Raw genomic sequence first — 21,764 nt, forward strand, 5'->3', positions numbered from 1 at the left:
TCCCCACCTTCCACACGCGGAGCCTCAGTCTCCCAGTCCACGGCTGCCAGGGCGGGCAGTTCCAGGGAAGGTCCTGACCCCGTGCTGATGGGCCCTGTCCTCCCCGGAGCCCCCGGAGGCCGTGACTGTGAGCCCCTCCCAGAGCTCACCCTAGGCAGCCCCTGAAAGATGGGAGGGGAGGTCAGTGGGCCGTGGCAGGCAGCCCACTGCCTCCTGCTGCGCAGCTGGGTGGTCCCCTGGCCAGGAGAGCATCTGCGGGGCCTCCCCTGCCCAGGCCTGGGTGCCACCTGCCCACCCTCCCTGGGTGATGCGCTTCACCCCTGCCGCCCCAGTGCACAGGTTCCATGTGACAGTGGCTCCCGGCACCAAGCTGGAGAGCGGCCCGGCCACCCTCCACCTCTGCAATGACGTCCTGGTCCTGGCCAGGGACATCCCTCCGGCCGTCGTGGGGCAGTGGAAGCTGCCTGACCTCCGGCGCTACGGGGCTGTGCCGAGTGGATTCATCTTCGAAGGCGGGACCAGGTGTGGCTACTGTAAGTACGCGGTTGCATGGGGCCCAGCACGGGGGTCCGCCTCGGGCCCCACTCAGGAGGCCTGGCCCCGGGGCTGCTCTCCTTCCTGTGGTCCTGGGGGAGGGAGCAGAGGGCCTCTGGGTCTCAGAGCCAGGCCCAGGGTCTCAGCCATTCGTGGCCTGTGTGTGAGGTCACCGAGTGGCAGAGCCTCCTGTTCAGATTGAATGGGAAAAAAAAAAATTAATGGAAGCATTTTGCGAGGGCCAGTGAGCCACCCGTGGGTGCCACATGCAGAAAACACATTGAGGACCAAGGTTCCTCCTGGATCCTCAGCCACTGGCCCCCTAGGCCACCTGGAGCTGTCCTCTGTGCAGTGGGATGGCCAGGCCATGGGAAGGGGTGGGCCTGGGCCCCAGCTTTGTGACGGCTGGACACCCGGGCCCTGATCCATGCTGAGTGACCGGCCAGGAGGGAAGCAGGGCCAGCGTCTGGCCACCAGGTCTAGGGGCTGAGTGGGTGGTGGATACTGAGGCGGGGTGCTTCACTCAGAGCCTGGGGTGCCCACTGGGGCACTGTGGGGACAGACCTGCAGGCACCGCAGGAGGGAAGAGAGCCCTCGTCCCCTCTCCAGAGAGGCTGCTGTCCGTGCTGGCTGTCATGCGGTGTGGCCTCCTGGGGCCTGGCCTCCTGTGGGGCCTGGTGACCACAGTCAGCGTGCTCTGTGGGAGGCGTGGGGCCTGGTGAGTGTGGGCCTGCCACCAGCTGGGCTCCCTCTGGGTGGAGGAGCGTGGGAGTGCACAGCCACCCAGCTCCTACTCGGCCGCGTCAGGAGTGCGGTTGGCATGGGAGGTGGGTGGGAAGGGCGTGGCCCTCACTGGTACTCGTAAGGCACCACCTACCTGGCTCGGTGCGGCTGGGTCCCTGAGGGCTCACTGGCCACCGGCTGTAGCAGCACCTCCATCTTGGGCAAAGCGCATGCAGATGTGGACGCAGGTGGTGCTGGGTGCTGCCCACTTGGCCCCAAATGGCTCAGACTTAGGGCAGCCTCTTCTCCCTTGGGAGCCCCTTGACGTGGGGGGTGTTCCTGGAGCTGCTCCCAGCATCTGACAGGGAGACCGTGTCCTTGTTTCTCCATGGAGTTCCCAGGTATCGGCTGGTGAGGCGCCTCCCTCGGGGCAGCGCCAGGCTGTTTCCTTGGAGACCTGCTGGTTGGTCCTGAACAGGACGGAGTAGGGCCCCCTGGGTGTTTTTCCTCTAGACCTCAGAATTTGGAATCCTCTCTCTTGGTGTGGGTAGGCCCCTTTCCCCCATAACCCACCCAGCATGGACCAGTGGCTCCCAGGGCAGAGGCCCGGCGTGTGGCCTTCCAGAAAACCAGGTGAACTCTGAGGGGAATGTCTGTGCTGCACACAGCCCTGGGTCAGCTCCGCGCTGCAAGAATCTGCCTGCAACTGCGCGGCTGAGTGCCGGGCGGCCTGGCCTTGCTCAAACCCATGGGTCACTGAGAGCTGAGCCCTGGAGTGTGCAGGTCACCAGTGGTGGCTCTGAGGGCCGGCTGAGGGCCCTGCCACTCTGCTCGCTCCTTCCTTCCGGGGGACAGGCTGGCGGACTGGGGTTTAGATGCCACAGACTCCCTCGGCCCAGTGGAGACGTGGGTGTAGCGAGGGCTGCTGGTGGTAGCCGAGGGTCGTCACCTGCCACACGTGGGCAGACCTGGCCATCCTGGAGAGGACCTGCAGGCTAGGAGGGCCCTGGGGCTTCTGTCCATGTCTTGGGGCTGCTGTAGCAGGTGACCACAAACTGGGTGACCTTCCTAGTCTGGGGTCAGAAGTCCCAAATCCAAGGCCAGCAGGACCTGACTTAGGGCTCTGGGGAACTGGCCGCCTTCTCACAGCCTGCCGAGCTGTGGCCAGGTCACACGGCCTCTGTCCTTGTCTTCTCTGTCTCCCGTAAGGACACTGTCACCGGGTTTAGGGCCCACCTGGGTGGTGCAGGTGGTTTCATCTTGAGATCCCTACCCTAATGGCATCTGCAGGACCCTTTCACATCTTCTACAGGCCCCCATTCAGACGCGGTGTCTCTGATTTGAAACATAGCGTCTGTGTCCCTGGAAGACAGAGAGCAGGAGAGGGAGGAGGGGTCATCAGAAGCTTCTAGAAGACCCTGGGGTACAGAATCAACATCCTCTCCCTCTCCCGGCCCCAGCCCGGCCCTGTGACCTCCAGGAACCATGCCTTCGGACCCCCACCCCAGACAGCAATCCAGAGGGCAGAGGGGATGCTGGCCCCGCGGCTCCTTTTCTCCCCTGTTTACCTGCCTACCCTGGGGGAGGGAGGCTCCTGGCCACACCCCCAGCCAGGCTCCGTGGGGCAGCGGAGAGGTGGGCCCTGGGGAGGGTGGGCCCTGGGAGACAGGGGACTGCGATCCTCAGGACCCCTGCCAGGGCTGCACGGGGTCTCGGCACCAGGTGGGCCCAGCCAGCCATGGCCAACATCACCCCGGGGTGCTGACGATCCAGCCACCTGGGCAGATCCCAGGCTGCTCCGAGCCTGTGGTCAGAGGCACCTCGGTGCCTGCCCCTCGGGGATCCCACCCGGACGCCCTGGCTACCTGACTCCTCCTTACAGGGTCCCCAGGGTGAGTTCCCTTGGGTCGGACGGGCACACCCTTAAGAGGACACCGATCTACTTCCACTTCTAACTGGGGACCCTGTGCCGAGCACCATGTTGCTAGGGTCACAGTCACTTGGCGGTTGGTGGCATATGATAAGGTCATGATCTGAGACCTGTGGCCTCAGGTGACTCTGACACACGAAGCACATTTTCATGGTCTCCGTGGGGCCACGGGCTGGGGACTGCCAGAGGAGGGTGGCTGGGAGGGGCGGGAGCTGGCTGTGGCGGGGCCTGGCGTGGGGCGGTCTGGGTGTCAGGGAGGAGTCCCAGCAGGTGGGAGGTCCCAGGTGCAGAGGCCTGGAGGAAGAGGCTGGGGCCAGGAAGGCTCTGGTTGTGGTCCAGCGCCAGCAGGTGAGGCTGACCCCGCCCGGCGCAGCTGTTGGGGCTCCGGGCACGCTGAGCAGGCGGTGACGGGCAGGCAGAGGGCCGGCGGAGGGGTCGGGCTCTTGCTGAGGTGCTGGTCCAGGACAGGGGTGGGGGGGACAGTTTGTTCCTGTGGAACCCCCACCCCATTTGGTGCTCTGCCCTTGGGCCGGGGACAGGTGTGGGTGCCAACATGCCGTACGAAGCCCTGCCCGGCCCCTTGCCCTGAGCCGTGGAATGACACTAGAGAAGGAGGCTCTCTGTGTAGGGTGGCAGCCCTGCTGACTCAGGGCTCTGGGCTCTGGACCCCTGCTTTGTCCCCACGTTTGTCTTCTCTGCCGGGCTCTCAAGAGTCCACCAGGCCTAGAGCTGCCCGGCTACCCTCCGTGGCAGCCCGCTGAGGGCCCCAGTGTCCAGGGGGTCTTCAGAGACATCCCACTGGGCAGACAAGGACACTGTGGCCAGGGCAGCCTGGGTGTTCAGGGGGCGGTTTGACATGGGCAGGCCATGGCTGCCCCGAGTCTCTGTGACTGCCCAGAGGTGTCCCTGAGCCCCAGGACAGCACTGTGGTGGCTGACCCTTCCCCAAAGTGGCTTCTGTCTATGGTGAGCCTGTGCTGGCAGGGGAGGCCAGCCCCCCTCCCCGTCCCTCTCGAGGAACAAAAGGCCCTGCTGGGAGCAGGACCAGCTGCCGGGAGTGCGGACACCTGCTGGCTACCGTGGCCCTGGGGCCGGTGGGCTGCAGTCTGACTGCTCCAGCAGACGGCGGCCTGAGGGGCAGGCCGAGTGTCCCCCTGCCCTCAGGAAAGGCCGTGTGGGCCGTGCACCTAGCTCGCGTCTTCAAGTGTGGGTCAGGTGTGGACACGGAGCCCAGTCGCTTCAGGTTCAGAGCTGCTGTGCGACTGGTCTGAGCATCCACTGGCCTCTCGGGGCTTCGCTGTTTCCCTAGCATGGACGCTGGGGGGATGAGCTGTGCCCACAAAGCGCCAGCCTGCGTTCTGACCTGATGATTATGTGGCAGACCCTCAGGCCAGCCCCTGAGGGACTGACAAGACCCTCCGTCACCTCGGCCCCTGGGTGGCTCCTCGCCAGGGTCACTTTTCAGCCCCCCAGGTGTCTGGAGTGGCCCCTGGTACCTGGATGGTGGTCTCTGGCTAAGGGGGCTCTGAGCTCCTGCATCACTCCTGCACGTGGCTGAGACAGCCCCCGGGCTCCTGTCCCACTGCAGGGGACGGCACCCACAGCTGCCCAAGGCGGGCCACTTGTCCTCTGTGGAGGATGGGCTGGGAGCAGGCCCTTGGGAGACACAGGGAACAGTAAAAGCCAGGCCCACCTTTGGCTCCTGTGGCAGGCAGGCCACCCTGGTCAGCAGGGTCCAGGGAGGCCCCCAGCCGGGCAGGGTCTTGGGCTGGCACTCCCGTGCTGTGCTCAGGGAGGAAGCACATGGGTCGGAGTCATCGTCATCATGAGTGCAAGCTTGTGCCTAGCATCTGGAGGGGACTGTGGCCTTCGTCAGCAGAAGGGGAGCGTCCCTACCTGCTCTCAGGCCAGGGTTGGAGCAGGGCCAGCAGGCTCTTGAGACCCTGCAGCCTGACCCCCGGCAGGGAGCACCGCGGCCGCTCCTCGTGGCTGGAGCCGGAGCGGCTGGCGCTCTGCTGCTCGTGTCCAGGCCCTGCCCACCCCGGCTCTGTCTCCCCACCTTCACAAGGCAGCAGCCACCCTGCGCCTGTGGGCCCCATGGCCTCCCTCAGCTCTGGGGTCACTCGGTCACTGGGAACGCAGCATCGGGCGGGCGGTGGGCTGCAAGGGCCAGGGTGACTGCAGCAGGGTAGGCGGCCACTGGTGGGACGGCTGGTTCTCAGAGGGCACCGGGGCCGCGGGCCACTCTGATGTGGTCCCTGTCCGCCAGATGTCAGCCTTGGGTTGGGACTATGGACAGACGAAGCGCCTTGTGGGGAAAAGTCCTGGGTCCCCCAAGCGTCCTGAGTGGACTGCTGGCTTCCCGAGAGGGGCCTGGGCTGGGGACAGGCATCGGACGCTCTGTGACCTGAGCCTCAGTCAACGGGGGTCCAGGAGGCCAAGGGGCCGAGTGAGTCCACCTCCTGGTGGGGGTGACAGGAGCCTGGGCGTGTTTGTGGGGTGGGTGGCGAGAGGGGGGCTTCACAGTGGCTGGTGGCAATTGTCCTGGGAGGCCTGGCTCTGTGGGCGCAGGTAGACTGGCCCTTGGAGATGGATGTCCTCCAGGCCCCTGGAGTCAGCCCTGCCGCCACGGTGGGGTAGCTAGCGGGACTGCCACATGGGCACTTGGGGCCCGGACTGGCGGCTGCTGTGCTCAGGGCCTGCCCAGTGACGTCTCCTGGGGGCGGGACTCTGCAGGCTGAGTGGACACAGGACTGGCTCACCCTTCCGTAATGTGGCTTTTTATAGTCAGGGCACTGAGTGTCCTGCTGCCGTGCCAGCTGTCGGGAGCTTGGGATTAGAGGCCAGGCCCGCTGTGAGGGCGGGGCCAGGCTGGCCGAGCCTCATGTTGCGGGTGGGGTGGCGAGGGCGCAGAGTGCCAGGGAGTGGGCCCGTGAGATGGCCTGTGTGTGACCTGCTGGCCCGCCCTCCTGGGGCACGTTCCTGTTCCACTGCCCAGCTTGCAAGTCCTATTCCTCAGAGAGTTTCGGAGTGAGTGCATTGTCCCCCCGGAGGGTATCGAGGAGGGCACCATCTCAACCCATGCCACTCTGCTGGTCAAGAGCAGCCCCTTGCCCAGAGCAGGACTAGAAGCTTGTGGTGCCAGGTACTGCTCAGTGGGCCCGCTGACCTGGGCTTGCGTCCACCTGGGTTGTGTGACCATGTATAAGTAGCTTGCCCTCTCTGGGCCCCAGTCTCCTCATATAAAGCAGGAATGGTACTGTTATGTCTCCTGATTTGGGGTATCACGTGGTGAAACGTCCACAGTTGTGGGGGCTGCTCTCCCCTGCATACCCTCGCATGGTCACCCAGAGGCCCGGGAGCCCTGGGGGTGGGCCGAGTCCCTGGACCTCACGGCCACATTCAGTGAAGGCAGGGAGCCACTGGGAGGCAGAGCTTTGAACACAGAGGGCTGGACTGCCCCTCCTGGTCCTGCGCTGCGTGAGAGCTGGCCTGCGCAGCTTTGGGGGCCTCTCTCTGGGCCCTGGGCAGAGGCTCCAGGGGAGGGCTTCTCCGGTGACAACTGTGCCGAGTGTCCACTCCACGTGCCGGGGCTCAGCAGGTGGGTGCCGCCAGCCTGGCCTCCCATTCACGCGGCCAGCGAGGGATTCCATTCAACCTTGGCCGGCTGGGCGCCCGGGCCGGGGCACGTGGCCTGGGGCCTCCCTGCTGACTCACTGCCCAAGCTTCTCCTGGGTGTGGAGGCCCCGAGCAGGTCCTCCGCCCAAGTGACCCCAGGCTGATGGCACGGGTCCTTCCTTCTACTGAGTGGACAGCAGGGGAGGCAGCCCAGGCACAGCCATGGCCTCAGGTGCATCTCTCTAGGACAGGCTGGGGAGAAGGGAGGCGGCTCACTGTGGGGAGGTCAGCGCTGGCCACTTGAAGGCCGTCTGTGGGGCAGATGCCTTCTGTGTGGGTGAGGAGCTGAGGTGAGGGCCACTGGTGTGACTGGGGTCAGTGGTGGCCATTCTGGGATGTGAGCCCCGCTCCTGGACACCCGAGGGAGCCCTGACTGGACACGCCTCCTCCACTCAGAACCACTCTGGGAGGGGCCTCTGGTCTTCTGTGCATTCGAGGAAACCGAGGCACAGAGGGCTGGAGCTGACCACCCAACTGCCTGTGGCCGAGGGTGGCTTGAGGCGGCCTGGGTGGAGGGACACATCCTTGGACTGTGCGTCCAGGGCAGGACACCTCGTTGGTGCAGGATTACTGTGCACCATCTGCGCAGCGAGGCCTGGGAGAGGGTGCCCCCGAGCTGCCCTGCCGTGTCCCCAGGCAGTGCCCAGATGCAGCCACAGCCCTGGGCCCGGGGGATGGCCCTGTGGGGAGCCCTTCAGGCCTGGTGCCTGCAGCCTGTGGCCGCCGTGACAGCACGTGTGTCTGAAGTGTGCGTGGGGTTCCTGGTGCAGAGGGACAGGTCCAGGGCTCTGGGGACGTGGCTTCACAGGCCAGGGGAGCCGGGTCCTGTGGGTTCTGACTGGATGTGCAGCCCCACCCCGTCTGCAGACCCTGTGCCCACTCTGCCAGGGTGTGCCCGGCCCGTGCTGGGCCAGGCTGACCTCGCCTCGCTGTCCTCCTCCTGCAGGGGCAGGGGTCTTCTTCTTGTCCTCCGCCGAGGGAGAGCAGATCAGCTTCCTGTTCGACTGCATCGTCAGAGGCATCTCCCCCACCAAGGGCCCCTTCGGGCTGCGGCCAGCCCTCCCAGGTGTGTGCGGGAGTGTGGCCTGGTGAGGTCAGATGGGGAGGCCATGCTTGGGGTGGGGCCACTGGTGTCCAGTGGCCATCCTGACTCAATCCAGTTAGTTGGCTGTCCTTTCCTGGCCTGGGTTGTGCCACCATGCTGCTGGGCAGCCTGGGGTTCTGAGGGGTCAGCTAGTGTGTCTTGGGGTGTGGATCACACCTGCAGATCCTTCCCCCATGGGCTCTGAGCCACTGGGACAGTAGTTGGGCAGTTTAGCCACAGCTGCCCCTGGCTGGGCAGTCACAGGGCTGTGGAGGCCGCCCCCACGGTGCACCGAGGAGTCTTCCTGAGGTCGCTGGCTCGTGGCCAGCTGATCTGACTCGGTGGCTCCGGGTTAGGAGGCAGGAGCAGCCCGGAGGTTGGCTGGGGCGTGGGTCTCAGGGTGGGCAGTCAGGGTGGGCAGTCAGGGTGGGCACCGGGGCTGCACTAAGCAGGCTTCTTGTCCCTCCGCGCTCCCTGCTTGCTGCTGGGTGTCCTGCTTCAGCAGGACTCTAATCAGGGATGTTGCTGGGTCAAGTGGCCACATGGTACTGAGGGACCCAGAAATACTGAGGGGCCCAGAGCAGGGTTGGGCTCCTTCAGGGTCCAGCAGGTCCGGGCAGGATGAGCTCTGGCTCCCCTGGCCCCAGCAGGGACAGCCCTTGTCCATGATCTAGCTGTAGCCACATGGTGGGCAGAGAGCTCACGTTGGCTGCCCCGTCCTGTGGGCAGGAGAGCAGAGGTTCCCACGAGGACGGAGTGGCAACAATGAGCTGCCCACCCCGGAGCAGCTGCAGGTGGGGAGCTGCTGAGGAGGGCGGGTGCCCAGGCCAGAGCCCTTCCTGCTTCCCTGGGGCTCGCCTGGACAGTGCAGCAGCGCCACCTGCTGGCGTCCTGCCCTGAGGTTGCAGGCCGATCTGAGTGGTGTGTGCTCAGGGCCTGGAAGTGGACAGTGCATCTCCGCCAGAGGCCCTGCTGTCCTGCTCACAGGCAGCAGGTCTGCCAGGTGCCCTCAAATCTGGACGTGGGGCTCTGTGGCTGCCAGGGTTCTGGTTCAGGAGGGACTTGGGCTTCGGTGGGCTGGCTGTGGGCAGCAGGTACGTGGGACCCGCGAGGGATGACACCCCGCCTGGGTGGGAAAAGGCCCCTGCCTCCCAGGTTCAGAAAACACACAGGTGATGGCCAGAGAGGTCGAACCCTGGGCCTCTGCCATGAGCAGAGCTGCAGTGCCAAGGGTCAGCAGGTGGCGAGGAGCCTGGGGTGCCAAGCAGGGCTCAGCCCAAGCGCCCCAGCACAGCGGGCAGCCACAGGGCTGGAGTGGCGTCTCACTGAGACAGAGGGGGAGCCCTGTTGGGAGTGGGTGCAGCAGACCAGGTGAGCAGATCTCTTGTGGAATAGGGTCGGCAGGACAGAGAGGGCCCGTTGTTTGGGAGAGAGCCTGATACCTTGGTGGGGTGGTGAGGGAGTGCAGCTGGCTCAGAGGGCTGTCCATAGGCACAGGGGCCCAAGGTGGGCAGAGGGATGACTGTCCCAAGGGGCCCAGGATGGGCCACAGGGACCTGGCGGGGCATTCTGTGGGTAGTGCCCGGAGCTGGGGCTGCAGTGCAGGAGGATCTGGGGCTGAAGCTGGCCACCTCCGCCGCAGTCTGGCTGGGCACAAATCACGAGCCACTCAAGCAGGAACAAACTCCCGCAAACGCCACCCATGCGGCCATCTTAGGCACACCACACACCAACCGGAGCTCCCCCGGAACTCTCCCAGACCCCCACCGGGCTGCGCGCCCACTCACTCTCGGAACCCCACGAGAACTCAAGGGGAACTCCAAAGTAGCGGGCGCCGAGTCAGTCAGCAGGGGTCTATATACAATTGAATCAATCCAGCATCATCTTAATGGCTCGCCTCTCGACCATTACTTCTGGCAAAATGCCAGGGGCCATTCCAACTGGCTGTGGGCACTGGTGCTGCATTAGGGTGTGGCTGCAAAAGGCACCCAGGGACATCCTGGCAGATGTGGCCTGGGACTGACCCTTCTCTCTGCCACAGACCCGGGCCCCGGGGGCTCCTCAACCTTGGAGGAGCGAGCGGCCCAAGAAGCCCTTGAGGCCCTGCAGCTGGAGAAGCTGGAGAAGCGGCTGAGCATGCTCTCGCACTCCGGCCGGCCGGGCAGCGGAGGTAAGGCCAGCGGCCTGGCCTGGGCCACAGGGACTGGACTCCAAGCTTTCCATTCCAGTCAGGGGTCAGGCAGCCATCTGTATGTATCCACTGTCACTTTTTCCTTCTCTGCCCTGAGCCTGCAGCCATCTGGCCAATCATTATCCCCCCATTTACATGGTTTCCCTCCTGCCCCTTCCTTCCTTCCTTCTCCCTTCACCCACCCATCCACCCACCCATTCATCCATCCACCCACCCATCCATCCATTCACCCAACCATCCACCCACCCATTCATCCACCCACCCACCCATCCATCCACCCACCCATTCACCCAACCATCCACCCACCCATCCACCCACCCATCCATCCATTCACCCAACCATCCACCCACCCATCCATCCATTCACCCAACCATCCACCCACCCATTCATCCATCCACCCATCCATCCATCCACCCACCCATCCATCCATTCACCCAACCATCCACCCACCCATTCATCCATCCACCCATCCATCCATCCACCCACCCATCCATCCATTCACCCAACCATCCACCCACCCGTTCATCCATCCACCCATCCATCCATCCACCCACCCATCCACCCACCCATCCATCCATTCACCCATCCATCCACCCACCCATCCATCCATCCACCCATTCACCCAATCATTCACCCACCCATCCATCCATCCACCCATTCATCCATCCACCCACCCATCCACCCACCCATCCATCCATTCACCCAACCATCCACCCACCCATTCATCCATCCACCCATCCATCCATCTACCCACCCATCCACCCACCCATCCATCCATTCACCCAACCATCCACCCACCCATTCATCCACCCACCCATTCATCCATCCACCCACCCATCCACCCACCCATCCATCCATTCACCCAACCATCCACCCACCCATTCATCCATCCACCCACCCATTCATCCACCCACCCATCCATCCACCCACCCATCCATCCACCCACCCATCTACCTACCCATGCCTCTCCCTCCTGCTAACTCCTTCCCTCTCTCTCCTGTGCACCCACTCGCTCACTCACTACCCCATGGATATTTGTTAAGTGCTGGCAGCAGGTGCTGAGGGGACCTGCCCACCATGTGCTGGCTGCAGACCTCCTGCACGTTCCTTTGAAGGTCTGTGCTCAGACAAAGTCTCCAGGGCAGAGGAAGCTGCTGCAGGAGCAAGGCTCCTCCTGAGCCACGGTGGCAGGAGATGGACAGAGGGGTGGGCAGTCCAGTGAGGGTGGCCAGCTTGGCAGGTGGCCACACCAGTCTTCCCAGGCCAGAGCATGGGTGCTCTGGTGGCCTTACCATTACCCTCTGCTGCCTGTCCTCTGGGATGAACAGAGGGAGAGTGGGCCTGTCCCCTCCTGTCCAGGCCTCCCCCTGAGCAGGAGCCCAGGGTTGTAATGAGCTTTCCTCCCCCCCTGGGGGCACCCTGGGTTCTCACTCTGGAGCCCTGGATGTCAGCCTGGCTGAGCTGAGATGGGAGGATGCAAAGATGGATTCAGCTGCCCAGGGGCACAGACTAGGGGAGGCAGGGGCCTGGCCATGCAGGAGGGCAGCAGGGGGGAGTCCCAGGCACGTCCTTGTCCTCAGGGGACTTCTGGTCCAGCAGGGGCAGGCAGAGGCATGGGCTCTAGGGAAGGGGTGGGGAGGGAGGCTGGGTGCTGCTTTCTACTGTCCAGTGCCCTTCAGCACCTCAGAGCCCTGCTCTGTCTTAGGGGACGACCACAGCCTGTCCAGCTCCTCCTCCGAGGCCAGCCACTCAGACACCAGCGCCAGCAGCAGGCTCACCCCGTGGCCGGAGCAGTCCTCGTCCTTGGCAGGCTCCGCACAGGAGGGGCCGGGGCTGGCGGCTGCCCAGGCCCCCGGGGAGGCCACACTGGGTGCCTCAAGGCTGCCCCCGAAACCGTTGCGGCCGCGGCAGCTGCAGGAAGTTGGCCGCCAGAGCTCCTCGGACAGCGGCATCGCCACGGGCAGCCACTCCTCCTACTCGGGCAGCTTCTCGTCCTACGCGGACAGCAGCCTGGACGTGTGGCGGGCGGGCGGCGAGGAGTGCGGCTCGCTGCTCAGCCTGCCGCCAGCCGCAGGGGCTCCTGAGCCCAGCCTGTGTGCCTGCCCGCCCGGGGTGGCGGAGTACCAGGTGCCCAGCTCTCTGCGGCACCACTATGACACGCCCCGCAGTCTGCGCCAGGCCCCCCGGGACCCGAGCGCAGCCTCCCAGGGTGGCCCTGACCACGGCGCGACCACGGACTCAGGCAGTCAGGAGTTGGCCGGGTGTCCTTCTGGCTGGCTGGTCACAAGACGGCGGGGACAGGCGACAGAGGCCCCAGGCAGTGAGGCCACACTGCCCAGCCCAGCCCCCGGCGAGCCCTGGGAAGCAGGCGGGCCCCACCCCGGGCCACCTCCAGCTTTCTTTTCGGCATGTCCAGTCTGTGGAGGACTCAAGGTAAACCCCCCTCCCTGACCGCAGGGCGGCCCGCGGCTGTGAGGGGCTGGACTTTGCCCCTGGACAGGAGGAGGCGGAGTGGGCCTCTCTGCAGAGGCAGCGCTCCGACGCGTTTTGAGAAGCCCCTGGACCTGTGGAGAGGGTGGGGTGGGCAGCGTCCCGCTGTCCTCCCCCAGGAGGTGCTTTGGCTGCCCGTGGAGGGGCCAACTTGGACCGTGTGTCCTAGAAAGCGAGGCTCTGGTGGGGCGGGGCGGGGTCGGCAGAGCCCCCAGGCCCAGCTTCGAGTGAGGATCGGGCACTGGGGCTTTAGGTGGTGCTGGCGCCCAGTGGCCAGGGCTGCTGCTGAGGACTGACCTCATCCGGCCCCCTGCTCACTCCTGGATGACCACTGCTCCCTCCTACTCCGGGTCATCTCTGCAGTGCACAGACCCTGCTTGTAAACCGCCCCCCGGCATTGGGGACACCAGTCCCGGGAGCCCGTCTCTGCAGGGGAACTTCTCTGGGCACCGTTGGTGTTCGGTCACTTCTCATATTTACCTGGCAGCACCCACAGGGGGGCACGCGTCCCTCCCCGGGGAGGAAACTGATGCTCAGGAGGCTCCTTGGCTTCTGGGGTGTGAGTCTGGGCCCCCCTCTGCTCTCTCCTGAGCTCTGGCAGGCTCTGGGCAAAGGCGGCAGGGCAGAGGCTAGTGGAGCCCTAGTCCTCCAGGCGGCGCAGGCTCTTGAGGTCAGCTTCCAGAGGGTCCCTTTGAAAGTCCCCAGGGGAAGTGGGGTGTGGCTCAGAGGTAGAGCACCTGCCCGACCTGCAGGGCCCTGGGCACCGCAAAACAAGTAAGCAAACGAGTGGATCATTCAACAAATAAACTTTAAAATAAATTCAGAACGTGGACAAAAGCCCCCGTGCCCTCTTGCTGGGACCAGGAAGCTGGTGGTCAGGGCCCGCTGGAGGTGCCCCAGGCCGTCTGGGCTCAGTGCTGTGGCTGCTCGTCCCGGCCCTGCTCTCCAGCGCCAGGCTGCCCGTGCCCGCTGTTCTGGACACCCTGGAGGCTGTGTCCTGCACGTCCACAGCGGGCCGGACCCTCGGGCAGCTTGCCTGGAAGCCTGGCTCTCACCTCCTCTTCGGCTGACCTGTTGTTGCTCTTCTGCTTTTTAAACCTGACACTGTTTGTATACGTTCTCCGACTGGAAATAAAACTTTCTTTTCTTACTGCCTCGTCTGTTCTGTGTGGCCAGCCTCCCCGCCTCCCCGCTAGGGAACCCAAGCCTCAGAGTGCAGCTGAGGCCCGAGGATGTGCAGCGTGCGGGGAGGGGGGCTTCCGGCAGCCTGGGCCTGGGTGTGTGGAGGGTGTGCAAGGTGTGCGGCTGTGTGCCGTGTGGCGCGTTCCTGCAGGTTCACTGGGAACCACAGTGGGGTCCTCGCAGCCCCTGGGCCTCAGGACGGGGCTCCCAGCACCCAGGTGAGGAAGGCTGCTGACCTCCGGGGCCCATGAGTCTGGCGTGGGGGCTCCTCGGGGCTCTGCCTCCGCTGCCCGTTCTGTCGAGCCTGCTCTGCCGTGGGGAGTGGGCTCACCCCCGCGGCCCCTGGGAAGGACAGCGTGGGGGTTGAGCTCGGACCACACACGCCATCTGCTGGCTGGTGGCCCCGCGAGTCACGGCACCTCTCTGAGCCTCAGTTTCCTCTTCCTCTGATGGGGTGACAGGGCCTGCCTCACTGGGCTGCACTGAGGGTCCACTGGAGGTCACAGGAGTTGCCCGGAGGCACCAGGGTGGTCTTCCTGCAGAAAAAAATGGGTCTCCCAGGCTGGGGAGCTGGGGAGCTGGGGCCCTCTCTGCCACAGCCCTGGTCCTGGCTGCTGTGGCCCCTGAGCCCCGTCTCCCACGGCCAGCCGTGGGGAGGGAGTGGAAGTTTGGAGTCTGGCCAGGGCCTCTCGTGTCCACCCTTAGTCTGAGGAGACCTGAGCTGTCTTGAGGTCCTGGGCAGGTGGGGGCTGGGCTGGAGGGCACTCACAGGAGGGAGGGTCCACTGACCCTCGAGGCCCTGTGGAACCCAGGTGCCCCTTCAACTGTCCCTCAGTCTTCCCAGGACTAGGGGACCTGCAGGGCAGGGCTGGGGTCTCAGGACGAAGCAGGGACCTTGCCTTCATTCACTCCCTGTCCCTGGGAGACTGGCTGGCCGGTCTTCAGCTGCCCAAGGTTCTGCCCGCTGCTGAGCAGCAGCCAGCCACCACTTGGCTCGTCACCCATGGGAGGGTGACGGGTGGGCTGGGGCTTCTCAGGGCTGGGACATCCAACGGGCAGATGCACTTGCCCTGGCTGCAGGTGTGGGGAGCAGGTGACCTGCCTGTGCTTGTCCCCGTTGTGCTCCTCTCGTCCTGAGGCCCCAGCCCACAGCAGCTGGTGCAGTTGGCCAGTCAGCTCACTCAGGGGCATGGCTCTAGCCTGGGTCTGAGACCACCCACTTCATGGGCCTGGGCCAGCGCTGGGTGCCTTGGCCTGCTTTCCAGCTTCCCCTCCTGTCAGGCTGCCCACTCAGAGGGTTAGGGATGTGGGATCTTTCTGGTCACCTAGGCTGGGGTCCTGGACCCAGAGGGCCCTTTCCCTGAGGGCTCAGGGTGTCTGCAGCTGGAAGTGGGGTCTGGTGTGGTGACTTTCCTGCCTCACCTGTCCACCTGCCGCAGCTCCTCCCAGGTCTGCCTGCACCCTGGCCATGCACTGCCCATCCAGGGGCTGCTCACGTCACTGGGGGCTCCAGGTGGCTCTCTAGACCAGGAGCTCTTGAGAGCAGGGCCGCAGGCTGAGGCCAGAGTGCAGTGTGGCCGCTGTAGACCCCGCGTCTGTGCCGCAGCTGTTCAGCTCTGCTCGCCCCAGATGGCTGATGTGTCCCAGTTAAATCGTCAGCCACAGTGGGGACTGGATTTGCCCCGGGGGTCCTATACTGGCCAGTCGGCTCAGAGTGCCTCTGTCCCCAAGTGCCTGAGGCCTCCTTGCTGGCTATCACTCAGAGCCACCCAGCAGGGCAGTCAGGGCTAGTGGGCAGTTGGATCCCAGGGCCTGGAAGAGAAGGAGTTGCCCCCAGGCTAGTTTACCCTGTAGGCAGCCCAGTACCCCTGACCTGTCCCTCTTGGGGTTTCTGTCCTGGTTTTGGGGGCCCAGGGGTAGGATGAAGGGAGTCAGATGCACACACTGACCAGTGTTCTTTTTGGTCTAGGGAGCGGCTGCCTCAACCCCTGGACCCACGATGACCCATCCAGGTAGGCACCTGGCTTTGGAGTCCAGCTCCTCACAGCCCCTGTGAGAGGGAAACAGGCCTTAGACGGGCAGCTGACAGGCCAGCTGGAAAGTCAGGCCTGGTGGGCAGGGCAGTATGTGGCTGGCCGGCCCTGGACGGCGGGTGCAAGTGGGTAGTGGGGGAGTCCTTGCACAGGAGGGGGCAGTGGGGGAGCCCAGGTAGGTGGCCCCTGGGCATGGCGGGGGCATCTCTCAGCAGCAACTGCTGGGGCAGCCCATGGGCAGCGGGACCGTGGTCTGAGATTCGGGACTCACAGCCTTGGGGCAGTTGGCTCCTAAGCCCTAAGCAGACAGAGAACAGATGGGAAGCAGTGACCCGAGGGGTCACCAGCTGCCAGGGGAAAGGAGACCTGCCGGGGAGGCCATGTATCCTGGGGACTTAGTGAGGGGCAGGGCAGCTCTGGGGCCCTCAAAGGCTCTGAGACCAGGCTTGGCCTCTAATAGACCTGCCCACAGGCCCCTTGCCCTCCTGCTATGCACCCCTTCTTAGCCTGCACCCCTTAGCTCAGCCGCCCTCTCCAGACCACCTGCCCTTCTTCCAAGGAAGGCTGGGTCCAGCCCCTGGTGTGGGGATGGTTTGCGGCAGCTGTGGGGCTGTGTGGCCCAGCCTGTCCTCGAAGCTGGGGGTGGGGGGGCAAGCAGGGCTTCGGCTAGGCAGGCAGCGAGCTGACCCTGGCTCTCCCTGCGTGGCTGCTGGTGTCCCAGGAGGAGACTTTTGTGCCCAAGATGGAGTTCCCCGCTCCACAAATGTAGAGGGTTTACAGAAACCCCTCACCTTGGGTCAGGTTTTCTGAGAATGGAAACACTCAGCCCGGCCTTGCTTGACAAGGACGAAGGACACTGAGCTGCCCCCGCCAAGCCAGCCAGCTTCCTGTCTCAGGTCCTGTGAGCACTTTCCCTGCCCCTGGGAAGCAGATCTCCAGCAGGGGACCAGTCTGCTGGGCCAGGACTCCCATGAGGTGGTCACCATGACGAGCAGAAGCCACCCTTTCTTGCTGAGGCCCGGCTCTGCTCAGGCCCCTGGTGCCCCTGCACACAGCGTGGCAGTCTGCCCCGGGCTCTGCCCTCCTGCTCTCTGCTCTGGAGCCTTGGTGGGCGTGAGTGGGGGTCTCTTCCTTGCTGTCTGGCCCAGGGCTGCATCAGGGTGGGGGGAGTCCAGTCCCCGCTGGAGGCCATGTTCCCGCCCCCGCTCAGTGCAGGCTGCGTCTGACACAGACAGCTTGGGGCTGCTCCTGGGAGCTCGCTCTCCAGCGTGGAGCAAGCGCCCTTCCCCGAGCTGCACCCCTCCAGGAGCTGCACCCCTCCAGGAACGCAGGTTTCCAGGTGTGGGCTGCCTCAGGAAGAGGAAGGGCCGGGGGCGGGCAGAGCTTGCACGCCCTCCTAAAGGAGTCTTGTCCTGAGAGGGTCCCGCTGCAGCAGAGGTCCCCAGGGATCCTGGGCAGAGCAGGGTGGGCGAGGACTCCTGGCTGCTCAGGTGGAAACAGGTGGTCAACCTGCCCCACCTGGGCCCCGTCCTGTCCTGGCCATTGGCTGTGTGGCTTGGGAATTTGGGGTTTCTGCCTCAGCCTCCCCCGGGAGCAAGCAGGCAGCACATCCACCCCAGTCTCACTGGGGGCAGTATCGGGAGGAGGGCAAGGCCCACGTGTGGACTTCCAGGTGGCACTTCATGGACAGCAGGAGCCAGAGGGCCTGTATCAAGGACATGGTCAGGCAGCCCAGCCAGAGACTGGCAGAGCCGGGCCCCTTTCCTGGGCAGAGGGTTCAGAAGCAGGCCCACTGCGGTGTTTGCAGTCCCCAGCTAAATCCGGGGACTGGGGTGCTGTGCTCTGGGGCAGGGCCTGCCTTGGTCTGAGTCCTGGGCCTGGCTGTGCCTCTAGGTCACTGGCCCTCCAGGAATGGAGCGAGGGAACGGCTTCACCTGCCCACCCCCTTCAGTGGCGCTTTGTCCACCCATCCCATGTGGCTGTCTTTGCCCCACAGGGGCCCTGGGGACAGGTCTTCTGTGGCCAAGGGTCCTTCCTGTGGGGCGCTGGCCTGTGGAGAAGGGGCCAGGGTGCATCCCAGCAGCCTGTTAACTCGGGACCCAACCACAAGCCCTCCCTGCCTGGCATGGAGAGTCCCTCTGTCCCAGCTGTACTCAGGAAAAGTCCCCCGGGGACTCACCTATCCAGAGGGGTCCTGAGAGCCTGTGGCAGGCAGGAGGTCCTAGAGGGACATCACAGAGGTCGGGTGAGGACAGGACGGGGGCGTGGTCCTGGCCTGTGCTGGGGGGTTTAGAGGCCTGGAAGGACAGAGTGAGGGTGGAGGGACCCACAGAGAGCTGGTGTCGGGGGATCCGTGGAGGCCAGGTGGTCTCAGGATGGGGGGCCAGCCAGAGGTGGACGGTCCAGGAAATGGGGGAGTCAGGCTAGGTCCAAGACCCAGGAGAGGTGGGGGGTTGGAGGAGGGGCAGTTGTTTGCTGGACAGTCCTGGGGTCGGCACAGTCCTTGGAGGACTCCCCGTCCCTCCTCTCTAGGACCCCCAGGGCCTGCGGCTGCCGAGAGCCCGGGGCTGGAGAGGCGGCGCAGCAGCACACCCACCTACGTGAACCTCCCCGTCAGCCCCTCCTCCAGACAGCGGCTGCACTACCTGGGCCTGGAGCTGCAGGAGGCCGGCCTGGGCGTCCGAGGTGGGTCCCCACAGGAGACCCACAGAGCTGGGCCAGTCTCAGGGCTTGACCCCAGCACATCAGCCCTGGCCTATTTGTGCCCAAGTGACATTTCCAAGGCAGCCCTGACCCTCAGCAATGTCCGACTGAGCCCCTCTGAGGCTGTGGGCACAGGCCCAGGTCCTGTCTGGCTGAAGGACTGGTGTGGGATGGAAGGAAGTGGCAACAGGGCACCCGTCCAGCCCCTGTCACCGAGGGGATGAGCACTTGCGGGCTGGGCTGGGCAGCTGGGCGGGTGCCAGCCCTGGCCTGCTCTCTGCTAACGGCTGGCGGGCTGCTCACAGGGGCCGGCCCCGCCCACTACGCCCAGATCGACATTGCAGCCACAGAGACGGCGCACCGGGTGGGGGCCCAGCACGCGCAGGCCCGGGAGGAGCGGCTGTCTGAGCTGGAGCAGCGGAGGAAGGGGGCCCAGCAGTGATGCCCAGACCTGGACAGCTGAACGTCTGGCCCAGCCAGGTGGGCCGTGCGCTCTGTGGGAAGCCCTCGTTGTGAGGGGCCCAGGCCTCTGTGGGCTGGGTTGAGGCCGACTCCTGGCCTCCCAGCTGCAGGGGAGGGCACGACTGGTCTCGTGCCCAGACCCAGCTGGAAGACCTGGGCCCGCGCTGGTTCATTCCAATCCTCCCTCTGGCCAGGTCTCCCTCCTCACTGGCGTCCAGGGCTGACCCTTCTCTTAGCCTGACGCGTCCCTCTGGACCACAGGCTGCTGAGGCTGCTCAGGCCCCTGACAGCACCTCTAGCACCTGGGGCTGGAGTTGCCAGGGGAGTTTGAGAGTAGCTTCCACAGCCTGGGATGACAGGTGACAGCCGCGTCCCAGGAAAAGGCATGTCCCTAGACAGGGCAGACAGCTCCTGAGGCTGCTAACCCAGGCTCCCTGTAGTGTGGTCTTTGAGCCACCCCAGGGGTCCCACCTGCTGGGCCATATGCCCTGTGCCCTGGGATGGAGGCACAGCAAGAACAGGAGGGCTGTCCCACTGGTCAGTGCCAGTGGGACTCCTACCTGTGTAGGACTGACCGACCTCAGGGCTCCTCGGTGTCATATGAAGTTCCACACTCTCCTGTTGTTTCTTTATTTCTGGTACCAGGGATTGAACCCAGGGGCACTCAACCACGGAACCACATCCCCAGCCCTATTTTGCATTTTATTTAGAGACAGGGTCTCTCTCGATCCTCCTGCCTCAGGCTTCCGAGCTGCTGGGATTATGTGCTCCCTACGCCGGGTCCTGTTCTATTTTTAACATGTGTAATTCCCTGAAGGTGGGTTCATGTGTGCCTTCTGCCTTTGGGCTGGGGGTTCTGGGGTAGGGGTGGAGGGAACTGTCTCCCCTTAGTGGAGCTGAGTTGGGGTCTCCTCGTGGGAACTTCTTCCAGATGCGCCCATGGCCTTGGGGGAGTCTGGCAATTCCGTGATTCAGACACTGGCAGCAAGTTTCCACGTGTGGACTTGTGAGCCCCCAGCCCACAGTGCTGGTGCTGTGGGTGAGGGGCTCCCCTAGGACAGCCACAGCCAGTCTTGGTCCCATTTCTTCTTCTGACCCTCCCTTCCCCACCCAGGAGGCCCCAGTGGTCCTATGGGGATCAAAAGCAGCTGGTGCTCCTCCTCTCCTCCCTCCCTGCTCTGCCAGCCCCACACGTCCCGAGCAGACGAGGGCTGAGCAGGTGGGGCTATAGAAGCCAAGGTCGGGGAAGCAGCTCAACTGTGGTCAGCTGGAGGGGGGCCCTGGTGGGGACAGGCGCCCGGCCTAGAAGATCCCCTTTGCCCCTGCCCAGATCTTCTTACAAGATGAGCGTGGCCATCTTGTCCACTGGGGGCCCAGTGCGGACCCTCTGCCTGTCTGGGGCCTCCCACTACCGTGTGCAGGGCCGCCTCCTGGTCCACAGCACCATCACCTCCATCCACGGCCTTTTAGAGTTGCTGCTGGGAATTCCATCAAGGACCCCTTCCCAGGCTCAAGACAAAGGCCAGGGTCCTAGGATCTCCATGGTCACCTGAGAGCCCTGGCGCCACCTCCTGGCTGCAAGAGCTCTGCAGAGAGGACCCTGAGGTCAGGCTCCAGACCCCACCCAGCTCTAGAGGAAGGTCAGGCATTTGGCCATGTGGCTCTGGCCGCCAATGGCCATCCTGGCTGGCAGGGTCCCCAGCACTCCCTAAGGCTGCCTGAGCTAGAGGTCACCCTCCCTCACAGAGCTCGGCCTCACAGGAGCCCTCCTGCAGACCCATGTGTGCCTAGCCCCTCCCCGTGGCACCTTGGTCAGGCCAGGCCTAGCTGAACCTGCCCTCTGGCCCCCTGCTGGCCGCCCAGCTGCACATCACACTCCCAGGCAGAGGGGAGACAGCCACATCACAGACACCCAGGCCTGGGTAGAGCCGCTCATACCCATGACCCCTTGGGCAGCACAGAAATTGGCATCCTGCCACTTTATAAGGAGGCATCTGAGGCTCTGGCCAGCCAAGGCCATAGGGCTGTGGACCCAGGTGGGCCTGAGCTGGCATGCGTTGCCTACAGGAGAGGCCAGGAGGGCCTGCCGGAGCAGGGATGAAGGACCCTGGCAGGGGACGGGGCCACAGCTATTTGGGGAGCAGGCTGCTGGGGGTGGGGGGTGGGAAGGAGGTTCACCTGACAAACGTGAGCAATAGAGTCGGGTCTAAAGAACATGCTCAGAGCCCCACGAACTGGTGGGAGTGGGAGGGGCTGTGTCCTAGCCCCGTCAGTGGTGACCGCCAGCTACACCCATGCCAGCTGCAGGGCAGCTCATTCCCATGCCGCTCTGGGTAACCACTGTCTCACGTGGATTGAAGACCCACGATGAGGGTGTCTAAGAGCAGGCCTGTGGCCTGTCCTCTATGCGGGCTCAGGTGCAACCGTGGCCTAGACACTCAGGTGCTCTGTGTTGCAGACAAGGCAGCTGAGTGGAACCTCCTTGCGGCTGCCCCATGTGGGCAGGCAGCTCACCCCGCAGGGCCAGGTGGGCGCGCGAGGGATCTGCCAGGCTGGGAAGATTGACATCTTTGACTTTCCTAGATTTTTGCCAGATTTTGTTCTCCTAGCTGACTATAAAGGTGGACAGCACCAGAGCATGGGAGATTCCCAAAGACTAGGTCCACGTAAGCTCTGCCATCAGGGCCAAGGTGACCTCCACGTCCTCATGGCCAGCGCCAGAGAGGCGGGGCACATTTGCAGAGGCTGGAGCTGA

At 64.6% G+C, this 21,764-nt stretch overlaps 1 protein-coding gene across 6 annotated transcripts in view; it reads left to right on the plus strand.

Moving 5' to 3' along the window:
- Dok7 (docking protein 7) overlaps window positions 1-21,764 on the plus strand; it is a 39,881-nt gene that overhangs the window by 9,306 nt on the left and 8,811 nt on the right. For 3 of the 6 annotated variants that reach the window (XM_078020928.1, XM_078020929.1, XM_078020927.1), the window contains exons 4-9: window positions 333-533; window positions 7,811-7,930; window positions 9,990-10,118; window positions 11,845-12,572; window positions 15,781-15,823; window positions 18,377-18,786. In XM_078020928.1, the coding sequence (XP_077877054.1) occupies window positions 333-533; window positions 7,811-7,930; window positions 9,990-10,118; window positions 11,845-12,572; window positions 15,781-15,823; window positions 18,377-18,771 (1,616 nt within the window). In that variant the 3' untranslated portion in view covers window positions 18,772-18,786. Of the gene's footprint in view, window positions 1-332; window positions 534-7,810; window positions 7,931-9,989; window positions 10,119-11,844; window positions 13,781-15,780; window positions 15,824-18,376; window positions 19,028-21,764 lie in introns of those variants that run through there. The other 3 variants (XM_078020930.1, XM_078020931.1, XM_078020932.1) reach the window with 3 other exon arrangements.

This window comes from Ictidomys tridecemlineatus, chromosome 9 (genome assembly GCF_052094955.1).
Source record: "Ictidomys tridecemlineatus isolate mIctTri1 chromosome 9, mIctTri1.hap1, whole genome shotgun sequence".
Classification (NCBI taxonomy): Eukaryota; Metazoa; Chordata; class Mammalia; order Rodentia; family Sciuridae; genus Ictidomys; species Ictidomys tridecemlineatus.